A 25,551-nucleotide genomic window follows, 5' to 3' on the forward strand; every position below is an offset into this window, starting at 1 on the left:
TCAAAACAACAGCATTAATAACAATAAACTCAATCTACATTGTTACATTATTAAAATTAATAGAACTTAGCATATATGTATATATATATATATATATATATATATATATATATATATTTATACGTAATGGCCCCTAGTTTTTGAAAATTGGAAGAAGGGAGACAGTGAAAGTTTTGAAAGGGAATTGTAAAGCCACCTGGTTTATTAGGGATGTTAGAGAATTTGTGGGGTTCCTGTATCTTGTTTATTTTTAGTGTTGTTACTGAACTTAACTTATTCTGGTGCTTCCGCCAGGTCAGACTGCTCTGCACATTGCCATTGAAAGAAGGAACATGAATCTTGTGGAGATTTTGGTTCAGCATGGAGCCGATGTCCATGCAAGAGCAGACGGTGAATTTTTCCGGAAAGCCAAAGGGAGAGCTGGCTTCTATTTCGGTGAGAATAAATGGAGTTGTAGCTGGGAAAAATAAACTAATAAAATTCTATTTAAAAAAAAGTGCAAATACAAAATCACTTAGGGCTCTATTTATTAACATTATTTTTACTAAAATAACGTGAAAAAGGGTGTTTTCACACCCTTTTCACATTATTTTAGTATCACCTACAGTTACTATAGGGCAATTGGAGTAGAATTTGTAAAATTCTACTCCAACCCCTAAGTATCACTTATTTTTAGTAATCAGATCGCATTTCCCATAATTGTAATGGGAAATGTAATCTGGCCAACATTACTAAAAATACATTTTTAAAAAATAACGGGGAAAGCCCTGTGATAATAACGCCAGCTGGAGGTGGCGTTATCCAGGGTCTCCCCCGGTTACCTGACTCCTGCTCCGCTCTGACGGGGAGAGCAGAGCTGAGAGCCGGCCCCAGTGATCAGCTGTGTGGTCTAAACAAACCACACGCTGATACACTGTAAAAAAAAAAAAAAGTAAAAAAACCCCAAACTTACCTGACTACAGGGACCGGAGCACTTGTCACGATATTTTTTGCCGAAAATACTGTGACTAGTGTGCGGAGAGTATTCGCAGGGATAGAGCTTTCTTGCAAGCTCTGTCCCTGCAAGGGATTTGTAGTAAATCCCTGTAATATTGCCTGAATTCGCAATGCGAATTCACTCGGTAATATCACACTACAATTTGTATTACCAATGCGGATTGTAGTAAATAGAGCCCTTAGAAACAACAATATTGTCCATATCATCCCAGCAACAGTGGATATAAAGTTCCTTCATTGTACTGTGGTACAAGAATGCCCATGTTATTGCATGCTAACTAGATTGGATGAATTGATATAGGTGATCCTGAAATTCGGGCAAATTTCAGAGACTCGTCAATGGTGAATATTTTACTGATTTAGTCATAATTTGCCAAATAAATACCAGCTGGGGAACAGGGCAGTCTCATCCTCTTTTACAAAGCAGTGATGATCAGATAAAATCTATTGCTGAAATGCTGCTGCTCCACCAATATTTCCAATGGGAGCTGGCCCTGAAGTTATAATGGAACCAGCCCCCCATAGATCTCTGAAGCCAGGACCGCCTCGGTTTAAAGTACACTAAATCATTATATTTAAATGGTAATGTAAAAAACCCCAGACAGCTATCAACCTCAACCAGGCCCAACACTAATTTGTTTCGGTTGTTATATCATAGTTATGTGCCTATATAGGGGGACGAGATGTTGCAAAACCAGTATCACCACTTTTGCTACTAGCCCCATGCTGAAACGCTTCTGTGTTCTTCTCAACTGTTTGGATGTGGGGCTTTGTCATCCCTGTTGTCCTAGTATAATTGAAAGGAGACCTCAAGAAACATTAGATTGAAAGAGTTATAAACAAACACACAACTTTCAAATAAATATAAATTGAGTAAAAGGCTCCACAAATCCTCACCCACCACTTCACTAAATACAAAATAAAATGTTATTGTCTTATTCCATTGTCACATGTAATCCAAATGGTAAATAAAAATGTTGTCCAAATGGCCCAAGAAAAACTAAATACCCATAAAATTCCCATATGAATGAAACAATTTTACAAAGCAGTTACATTTAATCCCATTTATTAATTATATATATTTTGCACAAATCAATACTGCCTTTTTCATTTTGTGTTGTTAGGGGAGCTGCCTCTGTCTCTAGCTGCCTGCACCAACCAGATACAATTAGTCCAATATCTGCTGCAGAACCAGTACTCTCCAGCCAACATCGCTGCCCGGGACTCTTTCGGAAACACTGTTTTGCATGCTTTGGTTGACATTGCAGACAACACGGTAGAGAATACAAAGTTTGTGACCAAGATGTATGGAGAGATTTTGGTGTTGGGTGCACAGATTAAGCCATCATTGAGACTGGAAGATATTGCAAATAAGAAAGGTCTAACTCCTCTCACTTTAGCAGCAAAAACTGGCAAAATTGGGGTAAGTGATTGGGTCCGCAGGGTTAAGATATTTCCCAGTTGGGACATAGTTATTTACTATTGTCAGGGTTCTATATTAGACAGTGTCTAAATATATTTAAAACTATAGTTAGAGGTCATGCCTTGTATCAATATAGGTAAATAAAGCTGTATAGATGCAATGAGGGTGAGCTACTTCACACCAATAAACAAAGCACTTATAATTTATTCTGACTTCAGAAAAGTTAGTGTTTCGGGGTGAGGCCTTTTTCAAGATTTTGAGGTATTGACTCATCACCTAAAATGTTTACTTTTTGATGGTAGCATAGGTGTTAATTACATGGTTTATTTATACGGGTTTACATTTCTTTATTTTACAGTTATTCCTGGTAATGCACCAGACTGGGAATACTAACTTTGTATAAGGTGACAGTAAGACTCCTCTGTTGCTACAATAATAACCTGGAATCACATACCTTGGCTAGCAATATAATATATTTTTGTGCCAAAGTGGTGTATGTTGAAGAATGTAATAAGTTGAATACATAGGTATTTGTATGTGCATGTTAATTCATTATAGCCAAATTAACTACTGTATATATTAGTTGAAATCATGGTGCCACTTACAGGGGTATTCAATTTGGAGCGAAAATATCGGATAAATTATCGCCGATGACGTCATTTTCGCCGATTTCAATTATTTCAATAGGTTCGAAAAGTCTTTGAAAAAAAACAGGGATATCTTTTCAGCACTGAATAGGTGGCGAAAAAAAGTGCAGAATTGGGGTTTAGGGGTGCAGGCTTAAAAAAAATAGCCTGCACCCCTGGGAATGACATTTTAAAAATAACTGTGTGAAAAAAAGTTTAAATAGAAAATAGGGACACCCCAAAAAATTTATTTAAAAATTGGGGTGGAAAAAATGTTTAAAAATAGGGAAATAGGTTCAGGGCTATTCTGCAAGTATGCGGCAGGTGTTTTCTAGAATAGGCTATTAGCGGCAGGTGCATTTTTGCAGAATTTTTAAAAATTACTTTAGGGACATAAAAATATGCTAGTACCCATTTTCATGTACCCCAAATTTGATGGGACCACTTAAAAAAATAACCTAAGTGCTCTTCTGCATCACTTCTTCAATGTTGGAAAAAAAAACATCTGCCTCGGCTATTTAAAGCCCCAACTTTCATTTGCAGGTTAAAACGGGGGTACCCATAGTGATCCCCCATGTTTTGACAGCTTTAGGGGGGGTCCTACAATTTATTCCAGGTAAATCCCATTTTTTTTCGCCGATCCTATTTCGCCGGCTCCCGTTTTCGTAGATTTTTAATTGAATATGGGGATAAAGCGGGCGCGCGCCCGATACTTTATCCAAGGAAAAGTTCTGATGTGGAGCGGAAAGTCCAGCATGGATTTTTCGCTCCCATATTGAATACCCCTCTTAGACTGTTAAACAGATGAATAGTTTAAAATAGTTGAATATATAATCTGTTGAAGACTAACCTGCAAGGAGGTAGATGTATATTACAAAGGGTTTAAGATAATGGAAAATGTACATATATATATAATTATATCTCTAACAAGCCAGACACAGCAAGTCATGCAGACATTGTGTAAATTCATTCATATACAGTATGTACAGAAATCTCATTCAGAATGTTTTATGTCCATGTAGGTTTTTGCCTATATTCTCAGGAGAGAAATAAAGAACCCGGAGTGCAGACATCTATCTAGAAAGTTTACCGAGTGGGCCTATGGCCCAGTCCATTCTTCTCTATATGATCTCTCTGGTGTAGACACCACAGAGAATAACTCAGTGCTTGAGATCATCGCTTACAGCAGTGAGACACCGGTAAGTCATTTTCGGTTTTATGGCTTGTTAAAATAAAGTGCAAATTTAAAAATATAAAGATGCATCTGTAAGAAGAAAAATATATAATTTGTTTTGAATGTTGTCCAAATAGTATCCTTTCATTTGTTCCTACTTCCTTCCCTCTATCCTTCCTAATCACTATTGGCACTGACTCAATCTCTTGCTCATTCATTTTGCAATTCATGGTGACTCCGGCAGGTAATGAATGGCCAGATGCCAAGAAAGGTTAGCTAAGTGATTTGCCAAGATTTAGAATTCACTGGAGTTTGACCTGTTTGGGATCAGAAATAGCAGGAATGTAGAAAGTTTGTCCATATAGATCACTAATCACACGCTACGGAAACAAAAGTCCATCATGCCATATGGAGTAATAAAACTGCAGCCCAACATTTGTAGTCATTATTAGGAGCCTGAATTATAAGAAAGTAAGGATTGTGAGTTAAAGCTTTCCAGTTGCTATAAAGGGACTGTTCTTGGGAAGGGGCAACCCCCAAAGTACTATTACTGAAAATGTAAGGGATTTAGTATGGGTTGTAGTCATAATCCTGGCTGTCGGGATGCCAGAGTTCACAATGCCGGCTCCGACACCAGTCCGCACCGGCATTCCAAACATTGTCATCTTGATGGTAAGTAGAGAGGTTAAGGAGAGGGATAGGGGTTTGGGTTAGGCACTAAGGGGAAGGTAAGGGTTAGGCACTAAGGGGAAGGTTAGGCACTAGGGGGGAGGGTTAGGCACTAGAGGGGATTAGGTTTAGGCAGCGGGTTAGGGGTAGGAGTAGGGTTAAGATACCTACCGACAGGTGACGGTATCCTAATCCTATCGGGATGTCGGCGAAGGGAATTTTGCACCCAACCCTTTAGTACAAAGGTTGTTTGAATTCGAAAGCCTTTTTGTTTCCTCGGATAGCAGCTGTATACAGCAAGACAAAAAGTTAAATTAAATTTTTTACTGAATCAGGCCAACAAAAAACTAGACATGAGCATATAATTTGAGAAGAGAAAAACTGGATAAAATTGTTTTGAAAAACATTCCCGTATCTCTGTTATGCTGGGCATACACTACACAATTATCTGTCAGATATCTGTCCAATCTGGCTGGTTGGAATGAAAACCTGGTAATGTATGGGAGCAAATGACAATCGACCATATGGTCTTAAACACTGGAAAACAGACAAAAAACAATTGTTCAAATTGGTTAAATTCGTGTGTTTTAACCAATTTGTCTGAACGACCAATTTTGTCTGTTTTTCAGTGTTTGTAAGCAAATGGTCGATTGTCATTTGCTCCCATACATTTCCAGATTTTCATTTCAACCAGCCAGATTGGACAGATATCTGACAGATAATTGTATAGTGTATGTCCAGCATTAGCAGTCATTATCTGTACAGATCCATGACAAAACTATTAACTGGTAGACCTGTAGATATCATACTGTGAACTTGCAATGACAATTCATATTCCGCAGAACCGCCATGACATGCTTCTAGTGGAGCCTCTCAACAGACTGCTACAAGACAAGTGGGATCGTTTTGTCAAGCGCATATTCTACTTTAACTTCTTGACCTATGTGATATATATAACCATTTTTACCATAGCCGCTTACTACAGACCAGTTACAGGGAATGTAAGTTCATATCTTTTTTTATTGTTATCACTGATTTTCCAAAAAAGCCTCTGCCTTTTCAGTGGGATTCATTCTCTGAGTGTTTTTTTGTGGAAGGGGATCTCATGAAATTATTTCCAGACAAAACAGCTTAACATAATATAGACACCATATAGTTGACAGGTACATTATGTAGACAACCAAAATGTCGACATAGCCTATATGTCAACAATCAATATGTAGACAATCAAAATGTCAACATGGACATAATGTAGACAATCAAATATTGACATGGCCTGAATGTAAACATGGTCTTTATGTCAACACACAAAATATAGACATGGTCAAAATGTCAACAGACATAATATAGATCCTATTAGCCGCGATGATCTAGCCGGTGCGAGTCACCATAGTAATGGCCGCACTTTACGGCAGCCTGGATTCGCGAGTAAAATTTTGCGAATTCGGGCTCATGGAGGCCCGCGAAGGGTGCGAAGTGCCGGTCCGTTGCCGGCATTTTAACATTGTTGCAATGGCAACTCGCACCATTTGCACATAATAGGATTGACCCCATGTCAACATACAAAATATAAAAATGGTCATTATGTCAACATACAAAATATAGACATGATTATTATGTCAACATACAAAATATAGACATGGTCATTATGTCGACATACAAATATAGACATGGTCATTATGTCAGCATATAAAATTAAGGATATTGAATTAGAACCTCTATACACTCCTGCCTATACCTTCTAATATCCTGCCTATACCTTCTAATATATCCTGCCTATAAACCTCTAAGGATGACGCTATTTTGCGTACGCAGTCATATAGTAAATAAAAGACTCCAGACCTTGAAACTGTGGTTCCAAAGCACAAAGTGATATTTCAAGTAAAAGTACAGTCAGTTACACGCTATGATCCAAGTACAATTTAGCGCAAAGAATTATACAGACCCAAGTACAGTTATACATACGCATCGCTCTGGACCAGATGTAGGCTTCAGCAAGAAACCCCCGTCTATCAACATTCAGCAAGAAGACTCAGACTGGGGTCACAACACACACGTTTATACTCTCACAGAAACAGACAACACAATAGAGAGGCTTGTCGCTGATGCCATTGGTTCCCAAGGAGGTTGATTCAAATAGACACAGTCCAGCCTCTAACAACTGGTTGTCTCTGGTTTCCTGCCTCATGCACATTTTAACAGTTGGTCATATAATGTACATTTCGGTGCTTTAAGTCTCTGCGGTCCATAAGTTGAGAATGCATGTTGCGATCTTCACACCAACGATATCGGGAAGCTGTGGAGAGGGTGCAGATCAGTATAATACCAAGCACGGCATACTTATCATGTATTAAACCTGAGCTACTAAATAACCTTTATTTCACAGCAATTATAATAAATGAACAAACTTGAATCTTATACTTTAAAGCTTATGAAACCTTTTATGTGAATATGTACTGTGTAAGTGTTTGGGGTTTGATATAAAGACACTAGTTAACTTGGGGCAGATGCGTGTGCATGAAGCTAATAAACAGCGTTTTCATACAGGATCTTATGCATTCGCTAATATGCGACTAGTTAACAGCGCAATTGTGCGTATTTATGTGTGTAAGAGAAATGGTGTAAGATGCAATCACATGATGCTAATAGTAACATCACCATATGTACTTAAGTGTGATATTAGCTAAAATGGTGCTGGGCGGCCATTCGCAAAATGGCGTTTTGCGATCTGATTTACAAGATGGCGTCTTGCGGCCAGTCGCAAGATGGCGTCGTTATGACCTCATTTTAAGCTGGTCTTGTCTCAGCCAATTATCCAGCTTCGACAGTCCACCCTTTGATAGCGAACAACATACTATCACAATCTGATTTAAAAATTAATTTAGGCTTACATTTATATATTATTTAGTGTTATTATGGGATGGCACAAAGTGGTTCTTAATCCATCAATAATGTGTCTCTGAGTGAGGACATAAAACGACTATTATACGCACACTGCGGATCTTGGAAGATCATGTGAAAGGTGTGGGGATACACCAGTCCTATAAAGGCAGTCTTGAAGGGGAATTTGAGACTACATTATCTGAGGTGTTTTAAAAATAACATTTCAATAATACATTCTATGCATGTCTAAATATAATACATTAAATGATGGTATTTCCTAGTTCAGGGGTGTAATGCAGTTCTATATTTACCTCAGTATTCATATTGCCATTGCTGACCACCACCATAACTTTGTTCTTTCGTTTTACTCTATTTTTACATTTTCCACACTTCAACACAATAGGAACACACCGGACACATAGGCCAATTATTATGATGACAATCAGTATAAGGATCAAGAATTTGCCTATGCTGGCGATCACTTCCTGGACCCATTCCCCTAGACCTGAGAACCATTTCACTGGGTTCAGCCGTGAAACCCATCCTTCTATCTTCTCCCTTACTTCAGCCACTGAAGCATTATAGTTCTTACGAAATTCCCATTTTAGCTGCAGAATTTCATCCATCTTCCGGTTTATCACCTCCTTGGGGTCGCTGGTATCATTGGTGACATAGGTGCAACATTTTACTCCAAATTGGGTGGCCAAAGTTACGAAGTACCCTCCAGTAACAGCAGTTAAATAATGTAACACTAGCCTGTGTTGCACCAGTTCATTCTTGTACGCTTGCAATTCTCTCCCTGTATACCTGAATGTGTCATCATACATCTCGGTAATATTATCTATCAATTTAGCAAGTTCCTGAATATATCTAAAATTTTATGTACCCTGAGCGATCCTGGTGGGATCCAGTGCGACTAAAACTTGGAAGCCAGTTGTCTCACTAATTAACTGAGTGGCTTTATGCACGTCACCAGGTATCATATTTCGTTTGCCTCTGTGTTCATACTGCGTGTGAAGATATGGTGATGGTATGTTTTTATGGATACCGATCATTTCATGTGTGAGGATCATAACTTCTGGGACTACTCTTCCCAGGTAACACAAACCTTCGGAACTCGGGGAGAGCCACTTATACGCCTTTCTTCCACATATAAAATACACATTATCGGGGAGAACATAAGGGATGGTATGCTTCATTATCATTAAACACATTTCCCTTGCAAACAATCCTATCTCAGGCTCTTCCATCTGGTATATGCAAGTTTCTGGTTGTATTATTTTAGTACAATAACCATCTGGTACCTTACCAATAATTTCTTTGGTGGAACTCAATGTATACCGGTACCTAAAATGTTTCCCACTAGATTTAATTGAGCGTAACAGATCATGGTTTATGGACTGTTTATCAGCTCTCTGTGAGAAGGTCATCGCCTGATTATTCCCCGTCACTTCCCAACTCCCGGGATTATTGGGGTTGGTTATGTTTAAACACAAAAGTGATCTATCTACTTGGAATTGATAGAGTTTGAAATGAGGTGGTTTGGATGAGAGGAATTTTCCATCCAATGTTTTCCCTTTTTGTAATTCTAAAATTTCCGTGATATTCAGCGGAAATGGGACCAACCCTACATTATGTGAACACACCCAGCAATCAGTTTGATTTAACACTTTGCCTACCATGCTATGATAATCCTCTAGAGGATACCCACCCCAGTACGGGTTATATTTAGGATGGCACCGTTGAATACAGTTCTCATCAACTAGGGACCCACAAAGTTCACAAATACAGGAATCTTCAGACGATAAACCTCCACACCGTCCCCGAGTATCCGGAATTATAGCTCTCTTAACAATAACAGTACTAAGATTGGTCAGACACTCCCCTGATTGGCATTGCACTCCTACTGATTCCACTCCATCAGCACTGCCATCAGCTCCCATCTCCTCAATTGGTCCCCCATCACAGAAATCGGATATCCCAGAACCAACCAGAATGGTGAACACTCTAAAAGAGAATATGAAAATGAACACAGCAGGCCCGTCCATTGCCAGAACAAGACCTGCAAATTTCTTTTAGTTCAGGTATCTCACTACGACCTTTTCAATCCTCCCGAAACTAGTTCACGATCGACAGGTCCACGCTATCAGCCTTGTCTCCGACTTGTTTCCCCACCGGTTGATTGACTTTTTGCAGTGAGTGGAATGGACCCAGGTATCTCTCTCAGCCACCTTCAAAGATGTAGTACTTGTCAGCAGCACCTGGTACGGACCTTCCCACCGATCAGTCAAACAACCTGAACGCAAGAAATTTCTGATCATAACATTCTCCTGGTTCAACATCATGACAGTTAGTTTCAGGCATATCATTGGACAACAATTTCAGTTTCTGCTGTTGCTGTTTTAACTGCTTACTCATTGATATAAGATACCTTACAGTTACCTCGTTGTTACCTTTCAAGTTTTCCTGTGGACTAATAATCAAATGAGGTTGTCTACCGAACAGTATTTCAAAGGGAGACAGATTTAGAGGGGGTCTGGGAGTGGTCCTTATACTATGTAGAACCAATGGTAACACTTCTGGCCATCCTAGTCCAGTCTCTGCCATGATTTTACTTAACTTAGTAATAGTCCCGTTCATCCTCTCTACCTTGGCGCTGGCTTGCAGTCGGTAGGGGGTGTGAAGTCGGCTATTAATACCCATCAGCTTACACATATTTTGAAAAACATCACCTGTAAAATGAGTACCCCTGTCACTCTCGATGATTTTAGGGACACCATACCTGCATACAAATTCCTGAACTATTTTCTTGGCAGTAAACGCAGCAGTATTAGTGGCCGCTGGGTAGGCCTCAACCCAGTTGGAAAATACATCAGTGCACACTAACACATACTTAAGGTTCCTGCAGGGTGGTAATTGGATGAAATCACTTTGTATTACCTGGAAAGGTCCATCAGTCGGTGGAATGTGGGATGGTTCGGTAGGGATCGCTTTCCCTATGTTCTTCCTCAAGCAGGTCAGACAGGAAATTGCTCTCTTTTCTGCTTGGGAAGAAAAACCTGGTGCGCACCAGTATGCCCTCACCAATTTACACATACCTTGTTTTCCCAGATGAGTCAGACCGTGGGCTGCCTCAGCCAGGCTGGGGTAATATGCTTTGGGGGCTACATGCTTACCTTGTCCGTCCCTCCAGAGCCCGGAGGACTCTTGCCCACATCCCTTGGATTTCCAGATGGACTTTTCCTGGATTGAACACAAATTTTGCATCTCAATTAATTTCAGCATATCAATTGTTTGAAAAGACATAATTTTTTCAGTTGGAGAAAACATTTTTAACCCTGCTGCCCATTTTGCAGCTTCATCGGCTCTGTTGTTGCCCAGTGACACCGGATCATCCTAACATGTATGGGCTTTACACTTTATTACTGCCACCGCTTTGGGCAGTTGGATTGCTTCTTTTATGTGTCGGGAATGTGCAACTGGTGTGCCTGCTGCTGTCATAAAATTTCTCAGACGCCATAGAGCCCCGAAATCGTGCATCACCCCGAACGCGTACCTAGAGTCAGTGTAAATGTTAGCAGACTTGCCTGCTGCCAGTTCACACGCTCTAGTTAGTGCTACTAACTCTGCCACCTGGGCTGAGTGAGGAGGACCAAGAGGTTTAGCTTCTATGATGTCTGTGTCATTTACAACAGCATAACCTGTACATAATTCACCTGTGTCTGTTTGTCTATGACAACTCCCATCCATATAAAAAGTCACATCCACATTCTCTAAAGGTGTGTCATGTATGTCAGGTCTAGCAGTAAAAGTCTGATTCAGATATTCCATACAATCGTGTGCATCATTATGTCCGATGAACTCACCTCCCGCCAGCAACTCGTCTCCTTCCACCCTTTGTACATCAAGTTGTACATATGGTAAATACGTTGCTGGGTTCAGCGTGCTGCAATGTTTAACAGTGATGTTTGCAGGTGCGATTAGAGCTAGTTCCCATTTGGTAAACCTAGCTGAAGAGACGTGTCTGGTTTGAGCAGAGTTCAGCAGAGCAGATACAGCGTGTGGAGTATAGACAGTCGTATCATGACCCAATACTACGTCCTCACTTTTACTCACCAATAGAGCGGTAGCTGCTACACTTCTCAAACAGGTGGGGAGTGATCTTGCCACAGTGTCCAATTGGGCACTGTAGTATGCTACGGGCCTACTGGCATCACCATGTTTTTGTGTGAGGACACCTGCAGCACAACCATAGGCTTCCGTACAATACAAATCAAAAGGTTTTTCATAATCAGGTATTCCCAATGCAGGTGCTTTTGTCAGACTATCCTTAAGATTAAGGAAAGGCTGCTCTGATTCCTCTGTGTGTTTGACACGATCGGGCTTTGAGGAAGAGACTAAGGGCCTGATTCAGACCTGCTTGCGAGCGCTCGCAAGCGGGTCGATGGTGCCCTAGTGCGCATGCGAATGATGGAGGGAGCTCCGTCGTGCGCATGCGCGAGACCCGCATAGCGACGGCCAAGCCGTCGCTATGGGTCTCGCACCAAAGGGGGCGTGCTGTCGATGGTGAGTGACAGCACGCCCCCTTTGGTGGGCGTGCCGGGGGCATTGCTGCCCAGATGGAGGTGTTCCCATGGGAACGCCTACTGTCTGGGGCCGGCCCCACTGACATCACTGTCTGATAGAGCCAAAAGCACTCCTGTGCTTGCGGCAGCGAGACCCTACCGCAGGATCTCATCGCAAGCCCGATGGTCTTGACCATCTTTTTGGCCGCTCGCATAAGCTGTGGGTGATTACCCACAGCTGTGCGAGTGGCCAGGAGGCCGCTCCAATTTTAGGTAGGAGGGCCCTGATTCAGAGCGAGTGCTCTTGTCAGAGCGTCTGGCTCTGAATCAGGCCCTAAGTCCTGCAAAGGCAAGGCCAAAATAGAAAAACCTGGGATCCACATTCTACAGTATCCACACATTCCCAAGAAGGTACGAATTTGCTGTTGATTCTGCGGCAGTGTCATGTTCTGTATGGCCTGGATTCTATCATTTGTGAGATGTCGTAAACCCTGGGTTAGGCAGTGTCCCAAATATTTTACTCTGGATTGGCACGGCTGTAGTTTATCCTTAGACACCTTGTGTCCTGTATGCGAGAGATGAAGCAACAAAAGTTTAGTATCATTCAAACATGACATAAATGAATCAGAACATAGCAATAAATTGTCCACATATTGAATTAGAACAGATCCATTGGCAGGTTGAAAAGATTGTAAGCAGTCGTGCAATGCCTGGGAAAAGATACTGGGGCTGTCTATGAAACCTTGGGGCAATCATGTCCATGTATATTGTACACCTCTGTATGTGAATGCGAATAAATACTGACAGTCAGGGTGGAGAGGCACAGAGAAGAAAGCAGAACAGAGGTCAATGACAGTAAAATGGGTTGCATTTGGTGGGATCTGCATAAGAATGACAGCTGGATTTGGCACTACGGGGAATTGGCTCTCTACTACCTTATTAACACCTCTAAGGTCTTGTACCAGCTTATAACCCCTCCCACCACTCTTCTTCACCGGAAAGATCGGACTGTTGGATACACTAGCTGTACAAACTAAAATTCCCTGTTGCAATAATCGCTCAATTATTGGAAAAACCCCTAATTCTACCTACTGTTTTAGTGGGTACTGGGGAATTTTTGGGGCTTGCCTACCGCTTTTTAAATTTACCAATACGGGGCTTACGTTTGCCATTAATCCAGTGTCCTGTCCATCCTTAGTCCAAAGGGAATCTGGAATTTGGGACAACATTTGATCCACCCGTGATGGATTTTCATTTAAACTGGTAGAGTGATACATTATCCTTTGGGGAGTGTCCAACATATCCAGCACCTCGTGCACAACTCTCCCTGGAATATCTAGAAATACGCCATCAGGGGTGCAATATATAACACATCCCATCTTACATAACAAATCTCTACCCAGCAGGTTAGTAGGAGCCGCAGCAGCCAGAAGGAAAGAATGCCTGGTATGCAGCGGCCCGATAGTAACCTCTGTGGATTTTGTTAAAGGATAACATTCCACTTTACCTGTTACCCCCATTGTTGGTACTGTCTCGTTGGTCACCTGTAAATTAACGGGAGATTTTATCACTGACCTGGTCGCCCCTGTGTCTACAAAAAAGGATATTTAGTACCAGCTACATCAACCATCATGACCGGTTCTTCCCTAGTACTTCCCGTTAACCTGACTATCTGTAGATTACAGGTATGACCTGACCCCTAGTGTTGGCTACCATTCTCCAATGGTTTGGGGGTCCTACCCTTTTTACTCTGCAGGTTCTACTTAAATGTCCTGGCTGGTTACAATTAAAACATGTTCATGGATCGGAGGAAGACACGGGTTGTTGTGAGGTTTGAGCAGGGGGAAAAGGTGGTGGATATGGGTAGGGATATGGAGGATAAGGGTATTGTGGGGGATATGAAGTTTGTGAGTAGTATGGGACCTGTGGTTGTGTAGGGTTAGTGGAATAGAGCTGTGTTTGCTGTTGCGTGGGATTAGTGAGGGCATATAACTGTTCAGGTGTAAGTGTGTGTGTAGATGCGTGTGTCTGTTGGCTGTGATTTTACCGTAATTCCTTCCAGAGCTTGGGTACTGAAAGCCATTAGTTTTTCGCTCTGGGTCTCTCTCTTCTTTGAGATGTTTTTATCATGTTCTATGGCAGATTCTATGAGTGTATCTATTGTGACTCCCCTCCAGCCAGGCTGCAAGGTCTGAACCCGGGTCTTTAGGTTCTCTTTAAGACCGTCCATGAGTTTGGTGACTATCATTCCCCTGTGGTGAGTGCTATCTTTAATATCCTCTAACCCAGTGTACTGGGTGATAGCCTGCAGAGCCCGGTCGCAATAATCTTCTGCAGATTCACTCTCCTTTTGCTTTATGGTGAAAATTTTGTTCCAGTTAACTACTAGTGGGAAATATATACCAATTGAGTAACAATGCGGGAAATGTTACCTTGGTTTACTTGGTCTGTTAAGGGAACGTCACCATCCAATACACAATCTGTGATAAATTTTGTCACATCGGTATTGCGTGGTAGACAGGCCCTTAACACCACACGCCAATCTTTATTAGTTGGTTCATGAGAACTACCCAAATTCCTAAAAAATCTTTGACATTTGGCTAGTTCCTTTTTGGGATCGGGGAAATCATTTATGATGGAATTTAGTTCTGCTCTTGTCCAAGGACAATGCATTACCACTTCCCTCGTGGGCACTACACCGTTCGCATCTGCATTTCCATTCGGAACGGTTATTGTCCGAATGGGATGCAGACCGGCAGCGCTGCTACCTTTGACCTTGTTACCTGGCTGGGGGTTTAATCTGTTGCTGCTACGTATGGTATTAACAACTTCCTCCACGGGTGCAGAGGGTGTTAGCACCCCCCTTGCTGTTACCGATGAAGATGGCGTCACCACTCGTGATTGTTGTGGTGCAGCATCTATCATCTGTACAGCATGGGAAATGGCAGACATTACAATAGGCTCATCATCCACATCATGAACATTTTCTTTATGGTTGCTTAAGAGAGGGTACAAATTGCTTGTTACATTTTTATGGGTATTTTTGATAACTGTACTTGCACCTCCATCCACATAAGGTGGAGGTGGTGTGCGTGAACTGCTAGCAATACTTTCCACAACGCTACTTTGCTGCACGTGCGCACCATTTTGCGGCTCGCCCGCATTGCAATTTAGCATCGCGGATGTATTCTCTGGCAATGCGCTCGCAACACTAGTTTGCATCGCTTGCGCATTTTTAAGCTACGCATCCCCTTCATGCTGCCACAACTTTAAAAATTCATAATATTTGACCTTTTTCTCTTGGGAGCGCATCAGACTGATGTGGTCCCGGACATTATCTAATACATCTTTATCAAAACTACCAATTTTGGGAAACGGTCTAACACTCTTCATCGTCATTTTAAACTATACATCACAATACCTTCTTGCTCAAGTACCGTACTTACTATGCATAATACGACGGGCCGATCCAAGCGGCGCTTCCATTAGCAGCACATCATTGTCTAACATCTACCAACAAATACTCACTGTTACACACTTTTTTTTGCTGCGCAGAAAAATAAACGTTAACCCAGATATTAATAACAATTGAAAAATGTAAACCTCAACGGCTTTGTTTAAACACGTGGCAGCACAACCGGAAGTACGTATACGCTATTGTGCGACCAGTAGCATACACAATTATGCGACTACCACACAACCGTATGACAACCTTTAGCTGCGTACACAAAAGTGCGTCTGGACTGTGTGCAAAACTGCGACTCAGCCGCGTGCTCAATACTGCGGCACCCCTTTAAACATAAGGTTCTATCAACAAAGGAAAACAAACTTTTTCCTCTCTTGTCCCTGGATTCTAGTCAGCGTCCCTGGCTCACACGAAAATGGGTAGCGATTTCTCAGCACAGAGCGGTTGCAGGTAAACCCTGCATGTGGCCACTCCACCCTTTGGTGAGATATCGATAACCGTATGTGCCGTGTGAGTAGATACGTGACTTCACTATGAGCCCCCAACTAAGGATATTGAATTAGAACCTCTATACACTCCTGCCTATACCTTCTAATATCCTGCCTATACCTTCTAATATCCTGCCTATAAACCTCTAAGGATGACGCTATTTTGCGTACGCAGTCATATAATAAATAAAGACTCCAGACCTTGAACCTGTGGTTCCAAAGCACAAAGTGATATTTCAAGTAAAAGTACAGTCAGTTACACGCTATGATCTAAGTACAATTTAGCGCAAAGAATTATACAGACCCAAGTACAGTTATACATACGCAGCACTCTGGACCAGATGTAGGCATCAGCAAGAAACCCCCGTCAATCAGCATTCAGCAAGAAGACTCAGACTGGGGTCACAACACACACATTTATACTCTCACAGAAACAGACAACACAATAGAGAGGCTTGTCGCTGATGCCATTGGTTCCCAAGGAGGATGCATCTATTGCAGAGCATTTAACAGGTTGATTCAAATAGACACAGTCCAGCCTCTAACAACTGGTTGTCTCTGGTTTATTGCCTCATGCCCATTTTAACAGTTGGTCATATAATGTACATTTCAGTGCTTTAAGTCTCTGCGGTCCATAAGTTGAGAATGCATGTTGCGATCTTCACATCAACGATACCGGGAAGCTGTGGAGAGGGTGCAGATCAGTATAATACCAAGCACGGCATACTTATCATGTATTAAACCTGAGCTACTAAATAACCTTTATTTCACAGCAATTATAAAAAATGAACAAACTTGAATCTTATACTTTAAAGCTTATGAAACCTTTTATGTGAATATGTACTGTGTAAGTATTTGGGGTATGATATAAAGACGCTAGTTAACTTGGGGCAGATGCGTGTGCATGAAGCTAATAAACAGCGTTTTCATACAGGATCTTATGCATTCGCTAATATGCGACTAGTTAACAGCGCAATTGTGCGTATTTATGTGTGTATGAGAAATGGTGTAAGATGCAATCGCATGATGCTAATAGTAACATCACCATATGTACTTAAGTGTGAGTTTAGCTAAAATGGCGCTGGGCGGCCATTCGCAAAATGGCGTTTTGCGATCTGATTTACAAGATGGCATCTTGCGGCCAGTCGCAAGATGGCGTTGTTACGACCTAATTTTAAGCTGGTCTTGTCTCAGCCAATTATCCAGCTTCGACAAAATATAGACAGTATGTCGACATTTAAAATATAAACATGGTCATTATGTCAACATTCAAAATATAGACATGCCTGTACAGCAGGGATGGGGAACCTCCATATAAGGCCCTCGGATTCATTTGGTCTGGCCCTCTGAGATTTTTTCTGCTAGCCTCATCTGGCTAGCAGGGTGCATAGAATGGCACACTGCAGCCAGAATCTATGCAGCAGTGCCGCCTGGAGTGTCCTTAGGATGCTTCAGACGGTCACACCGCTGCCCTTACAGCTCCCCAGAGCATTGCTGCAATCACCGGCGATTGTGGCCCCGTCCCCGCGTGACGTCACATGTAAGGGGCGTGGCCTGCGAATAATGTTATATATATCAATCAAAATGGCCCTCTGTAAAAAAAAAAAAAAAGTTCCCCATCCCTGCTATACAGTATTATAAGTGTCCACATTTTAGCCATGTCTGTATTTTGGATGCAGGTTAAACTACTGAATGTGCAGCTTCCTATATTTTAAATGTTGTTTTTTTGAAAATGTTATATTCCTATACTATTTACCAATTATTACATTTTAGATGCAAATTAATAACTTATGTATTTTTTGCGACCTAAAAAAAAACTTCCATTATTATTTGAAGTATGCGTAGACACAAAGTATGCCATTTATAGATATATATTAAGTTAATATCAAGTTAGTATTGAAGTTAGGTGCCAATAAGAACCATGGGCCTGATTCAGTAACGTATGTAAATGCAACTATGTACGCAGATCGAGTGATTCTTAGCCACTGCACTTGCGTATAAGCCACACTGTGCGTGCGCTGCGATCGCATTGCGATTACGGACAGACAGAGAAACCCATCCCAGAGCAGAGTGAGTGACAGGCTGTGAGTGTTTGGGGGTGGTGCGGAGGAGTTGTCAGAAAAATGCAGGTGTGCCTGTCTGTTTGAACGCCATTGCTTGGGCATACATAAATTAGCCACAGCGATTGCATATGCAGCTTGAGATCCCATTGCGTGCGCAGAGACTTGCAGTGTCTACGGCAGGTCAGACCTGGTGAAAATGCTATGCGAGTGGTCGATGTGCGTCAATGGTACTGATGTTTACACAGGAGAGCGACATTGGACTAACATGAGAAAGCAGCAGTGGGAGTCTTTATGTCTGCGGTGCTTTTGCAAGTATTAGCATATTGCCGCTGATGCTTACTCAATCAGGCCCCATGTCCACATATTATACCTAGATGCCTATGCTTTATATTATATGTCAACATTTTGACCATGTCAAAATGTCAATATGGTAAAAATGTACACATTCAAAATAGAGATGAGTGGTTCAGATTCCAAGGAATCCGAAATGCTCCGAACAGCGGTAATCCGAGCTTACCTGAGCTGCGGCTCGGGTGTTTCCGCCAGACTCGAACCCGCAGCCAAGGCCGAACATCAACTTCCCGAAGTCGGATTCTTGAGGGACTTGGGCCCTCATTCAGAGGCGGCCAGAGGATGCAAGCGGTCGTTCAGAAACTGGGCGGCCGCTTGCATCCTGGCCGGCCGCCTCTGTTTCGGTCGTTAGGCTGTGGGTTTACACCCACAGCTCTAACGACCGCTAGGGTGATGGTCGCGATGGTCATAAACCATCGCGACCATCGTGGCTTATGACGAGACCCTAGGGTAGGGTCTCACTTGTCGTAAGCCCCGGAGAGCTTCTGGCTCTGTCAGAGCCAGAAGCTCTCCACTGACATCACTAGTGATGTCAGTGGGGCCTCCCCCAAACGGCAGGCGTTCCCATGGGAACGCCTCCGTTTGGGCTGCCACCCCCCCGGCCCGCCTTCCAAATGGGGCGAGCTGTCAATCAACATCGACAGCTCGCCCTCTTTGGAAGGAGACCCGCTACGAGCCGGCTCCCTCGTGCGCATGCGCACTGGACAAACATCGAGGTGGCCGAGCGGTCGTAGACCGTGCGGCCTCCTCTGAATGAAGCCCTTGGACTCTATATAAGGCGCCGCAACCATGGCTCAGCGCCTACACTGCTGTGTTCGGGGCTGTGTTAAACTGCAGATGGGCTATGTATAGGAGGCACGCTACTGTTTGCTGCGCTGACTTTGCATATAACATTTAACAACTGTGCTGCTGAGTCCAGAGTCTCACAAGGGGCTGTGCTGTAGCCAGTGTGTATAGGGAGCAGGCTGCTGTATGCTGTGCTGACTCTGCTTTATATATATATTTAACTGCTGTGTCCAGAGCACCCCACTGTGTATACAAGTACTGTGACTCTGCTGTCCATACCCTACTGTGTATACAAGCACTGTGACTCCTTGGGCCATAGCCCACTGCGTGTTCATAGCACACAAGTACTGTGAAAAGTTAAAAAAAGTAAAAGAAAAACTTTTTTTGTGCTGTACCCCACTGTATACTGTATACAATCACTGTGACTCTGCTGGCCATACCCCATTGTGTATACAAGCACTGTGACTCCTTGGGCCGTAGCCTATTGTATATACAAGTACTGTGACTGCTGGCTGTACCCCACTGTTTGTCCATAATGCACAAGTACTGTGACTCCGCAGTGAGTGGTGATTAGTAAATACATAATACTAGTAAATAATTTTTGTGCAACTTGAGTGTTTTCATCAATATGGATCACGACAATCAACTGAGAGAAGAGCAGAAGCAGCAAGCAAATGCTAGCACTGCAGCAGCTGCAACCAGTCATGATGAAGATACTAGTCCTTCACTATCATCTAAAGCTGATGCTCAAGGGCGTAGAGGCTTCAAAAAATTATAGTATCTGAAATAAAAAAAATCGAGATTTTACAGGGGTAAAGACAAAAACACCTCTAAAGGTTAATGCAGAAAAACAGAAAATTGGCAACATACCATTCACCACATGCAGTGGCAAGGAAAGGCTCAGGCCTTGGCCTTTATTTCTGAGTGGCAGTTTTGCAACTGTCAGTGAGGCATCTTCTGCCTCTCATGACAATGAAAGACCTTTTCACTCAGACTTTAGAAGTGTAGAAAAACTGAAAACCACTAAGGCAGTAGATCAAACTGTGCGTTCAGAAACACAAATGTCACAAATCCCAGAGGAGAGTCTAAGTTTGTCCACGAGTGCTATGTGTGAGTCTAACCTTTCAGAGAAGCCACCTTCCACCGTTTCTGCTCCCTCTGTATTTGTGGGGATAAGCAGCATAAATATTGCTGATGACATGGAAATTGAGAATGCCACCGTGGAATTGCAAGAGGATGAGGGGGGTATTTCTGTAGCTGACGCTGGCACTAATGAGGATATTGAAGATGAGGATGTTGTTTGTGTAAGTCAGGCACCAGTGGAAGCAGCTCTTGGCCATGATAAGAAGAAGGCCATTGTCATGCCTGGGCATAGGACCAACAAATCCACCTCTTATGTGTAGAATTACTTTTACCCAAATCCTGACAACATTTATCAAGCCATCTGTAGCTGTTGTGGTAGGGACTTTAAGCATCTAGGAACCTCCATGCTATTACGTCACCTGCAACGAGCTCATGATAAGTATTTGATAACATCAGAAACTGGTGCTAAAAAATAACAACAAGCAGTCCAGCATCAGCAATATCCTCAGTAATGATCAGAGGTAGTCCGGCATCCAATTTGTTATTGCTAGGTGACACCTCCCCTTTCCAGGACTCCTCAGAAGAATCCTGCTGCTGCTGGGGGGGGGATCTTCATCCCAAAAGTGGACCAAGAAGACTACTAGCAGTAGTTTAACAAAACAATTTACTGTTAAACAATCCTTTGCAAGGGGAAGCAAGTATGACAGCTGTGACCCAGTCGCACAGTGGATCACGGACGCTATGATGGCTATGCTAGTATTAGATCTATGTCCAATATCTGCAATTAATCTGTGTCCCTGGTACTAGGGACCTATGTCCCTGGTACCAAATTCCATTTCTGTTTCATTTTACCCGAAAAGTCATTTCTCGGCTGTACCAAGACGTTAAAAAACCCTATTTACTGGCCTACAAAATGCCATTGTACCCACTGTCCACTTAACCACAGATATGTGGACAAGCAGTAGTGGGCAAACTAATGATTACATGACTGTGACAGCCTTCAGCAGAAGCAGTATCTAACAAACAGCGCCAGCTCATTCAGAGGCTGGCTACTCTGTGTTTCACCCAGTGGCAGGCTGGGCTGGGGGGCAGGGTGCCATGTGCCCCCCGGGCCGCAGCGTCATGCGGGCCGCGGGCAGTCTGTATCACTGTGACACAGACTGCACCGCGTGTGTAGCGCTGACCGGATGGAGTTCAGTCAGCGCTACACAAGTGACAAACACACAGCGGACGGCTCTGGCAGCTAGGTGTTTGTTTTGATCAGCAGCCAATGAGAGTCTGTCAGACTCTCATTAGCTGCTGCTGCGCCCACTGCAGGAGCCGCTCCATCTTCCGGCTCCCGCAGTGGGCAATGGGAGAGGCGTCATAACGTCATATGACGTCTCTCCCATAATGCAGAGCGGCCCGGCCCGGGAAGGAAAGGCGGAGGAGCGGATGGCGACGGCGGGAGCGGGGATTCAGGTAAGTGTTTTTTTTTTTTTTTTAACTATGTGTGTCTACTGGGGGGGGGAGGCTGGCACTACAAGGGGGGAGACCACTACTGGAGGCACCACAAGGGGGGAACCACTACTGGAGGCACTGCAAGGGGGGGGACTACTACTAATGGGGGCACTACAAAGGGGGAACCACTACTGGGGGCACTACAAGAGGGAGGGACTACTACTGGGGGCACTACAAAGGGGGAACCACTACTGGGGGCACTACAAAGGGGGAGGGACTACTACTGGGGGCACTACAAGAGGGAGACCACTACTGGGGGTACTACAAGGGGGGACCACTACTGGGGATTATAACTGGGGGCACTACAAGGGGGGGAACTACTACTACAAGGGGGGGGACTACTACTACTATGGGCACTACAAGGGGAGGGGACAACTACTAGGGGCACTGCATAGGGGGGAGGGGACTACTACTAGGGGCACTACATAGGGGGGAGGGGACTACCACTGGGGGCACTGCATCGAGGGACCACTGCTGGAAGCTCATTAAAAAGGGCAATACTGGGGGTACTGCATAGGGGGGAGATTACAACTGGGGCCCTTATTTAAGGGGCACTGCATAAGGGTTACCACTATTGGGGGCACTGCATGGGGTGTGGACTGCTACTGGGGGCACTATATAAGGAGCACTGCATAGGGGGTACCACTACTGGGGGCACTATATAAGGGGCTTACTACTGGGGGCACAAGGGTCACTGCACAGGGGGGACCACTATTGGGGGCACTGTATAAGGAGCACTGCATAGGGGGGATCACTACTGGGGGCACTACTGGAGGCCTGCATAAGGGGGTCCTCTCCTGGGGCACAGGGGGGCACTGCATATGGGCACCACGACAGGGCTGTCCCTAATCTTTATTTTTACTTTACATTAATCCCATATGGCCAGCCTCCTCTCTGGAACACTTGAGGGGGGGGGGGCGCACCATAGCACGCACGTTCTTCGGGCACCCTGGCTACACGCTACTCCTCTGCCAGGGCCGCCTGCATGCATTTACCCCCCAGGCTAAAAGTTGCCAGCCAGCCCCTGGTTTCACCCGATTCACTAAGAGGCATACCGCTGACAACCTCTTAGAAAAACTAAGAGATGTCATAGAGACATGGCTTACCCCACTTGGACTCTCCTCAGGATTTGTGATTTCTGATAATGCCACAAATATTGTGAAAGCATTACAGCTGGATGGATTTCAACACAGCCCCTGTTTTACTCACACAATCAACTTAGTGGTGCAGGGCTTTTTAAAAAATGACAGGGGCGTGCAGGAGATGCTGTCTGTGACCCGAAAAATTTCGGGACATTTTTGGCATTCAGCAACAGCATGCAGAAGTTCGCAGCACCTGCAAGAACAATTTAAATTGCCCTGCCATCAACTGAAGCAAGAGGTGGTAACAAGGTGGAACTCCATATGCTTCAGCGGATGGAACAGCAAAAAGCCATGACATTGGGAGAAGAGGGGGAATGTACCTTAGCCCAGCAGAGTGGAGAGTACTTTCTGTCTTGTGCAAGGTGCTCAAACCATTTGAAGTAGCCACATGTGAAGTGAGTGGTGTAACTGCTAGCTTGAGTAAGGTGTTTCTCCTAATTAGGCTTTTGGAAAATCAGCTGGAGAAATTGAAGGAGGAGAATAAACAAAGCGAATCCGCAAAGTATGCCGGACTTGTAGATCAAGTCCTTTATTCGCTTCACCAGGATCAACGGGTGGCCAATATCTTGAAATCTGATCACTACATTTTAGCAACCGTGCTTGATCTTAGGTTTAATTTGTATGCTGTGACTTTCTCTCCAACTGACCCAGATCTTAAAAGATGCAAAGAGCTACTGGTGAGCAAGTTGGCAGCTCAAGTGACACATGTCACTATGACATCTCCTCATTCCGTTTCTTCAGCAGCAGCCAGAACAAAATTCAGCTTTCCCAAAAGACCCAGTGGTGATGCAGATATGTCAATCCAACATTTTGACATCTGGTCGGGTCTAAAAGAATTGCCCAATGTTAGTGACACCTCTACTGTAACGCCATCTGATACGATCACCATCCAAAGAATGTTTGAGGATTATTTTCATGACACCGTACAAATAGACATGTCATAGAGTCCCTTCGAATACTGGAAAGATAAAAAGGCAATTTGGAGGCCATTGTACAAACTGGCTTTGCATTACTTAAGCTTCCCACCCTCCAGTGTGTACTTGGAGAGAGTTTTCTTCTGTATTGGAGGTTTCCAGCAGGGATGAATTAATATTGTGTGAGGATGATGTACACACTGTTGCAATGTTTCATAGATGTGCTTTAAACTGCAGTGTCTGTGCCGCTGCTCTGTCGCTTAGTAACCAGCCAGCTCACTGCAGCCTTTGGCCAATAGTGGTGAAAACAATATTGTGAGCTGTGAGGTGGTCTAAATTGACTGTAAATGACAGAAAATTAATGTTATTGAGGCTAATAATATTCTAGGAACAAAAAAGGCCCAAATTATGTGATTTTAACTTTTTTTTGTAAATTTTTGTAAAAAAATCCAAATTCAAATCCAAAACCAGTCATGGCAGTTTGGCAAACCCAAAGCCGGACGATGAATCAGAGCCAAATCTGAATCCAGCAAAAATGGTCTGGTGCACATCAGTTCAAAATATAGGAAACAGCACATACAGTTGTTTAACGTGCAGTCAAAATATAGGCATGTCGACATTTTGTCCATATAAAATATAGTCATAGTCCAAATGAGTACATTTATAATAATGCATAGCTACATTTTTTCATGTCGATATTTTGACCCTGTCAAAATGTAGACAGTTAAAACGTCATCTTATAAAGTATAGATAACTGCACATAGTTTAACCTTCAGTCAACATTTAAGCAGGTCCACATGCTGCTTTGCTTGTAATTTATTTAACTGTGAAGGGAATTAGCGCTGCACAACGGTCGCGGCAACTAATTAATGGTACGGCACATAACGGGTGTTAGCTATTGCAAAGTTCTCTAGTGGGGGGGTGACAATTATTTTTACTATGTGTCATTTAGAGAAATTGGACATGACAGGTTCACTGTTTGCGCATGTGCAGTGCTCTTCCCTTAGTAGGCAGTGGCGTAACTAGGGTCTGCGGAGCCCAGGGCAAGTTTCAGATTGGCGCCCCACACACACACACACACACACACACACACACACTACATATATATTTTGCGCGCCGAAAATATATGGGTGTGGTCACTTACCAGAAGGGGCGTGGCTACTGAATATGGGGCGTGCGAACATGACACGACACCCATATTTTGGCACATTCCTTTACATTCCATATGCACCTTACCTCTGCGGTGGTTTCTCACAACGTGGAACCTCTGAAGAAATGTATCCTCCCAGGGACGATGGCATCTTCAGTCGGTATTCACTATTCATGTAGGTCACATCGTCCGGAAGATGCCTGTTCGTGTGGGAATAATAACAAAGTCATCATCATACAACAGCGGTTCAACCAGTCTCGTGCCTCCTGTGT

The 25,551-nt window shown here is 43.3% G+C and overlaps 1 protein-coding gene across 1 annotated transcript in view; it reads left to right on the top strand.

Annotated features, from left to right (window-relative positions):
• Positions 1-25,551, top strand: part of TRPV1 (transient receptor potential cation channel subfamily V member 1) — a 76,881-nt gene that overhangs the window by 16,008 nt on the left and 35,322 nt on the right. The window contains exons 5-8 of the mRNA XM_088453675.1: positions 295-435; positions 2,121-2,419; positions 4,068-4,244; positions 5,731-5,889. Coding sequence (XP_088309801.1) covers positions 295-435; positions 2,121-2,419; positions 4,068-4,244; positions 5,731-5,889 — 776 coding nt within the window. The remainder of the gene's footprint in view (positions 1-294; positions 436-2,120; positions 2,420-4,067; positions 4,245-5,730; positions 5,890-25,551) is intronic.

Source organism: Taudactylus pleione, unplaced genomic scaffold, assembly GCF_031769625.1.
Source record: "Taudactylus pleione unplaced genomic scaffold, aTauple2 ptg000585l, whole genome shotgun sequence".
NCBI lineage: Eukaryota > Metazoa > Chordata > Amphibia > Anura > Myobatrachidae > Taudactylus > Taudactylus pleione.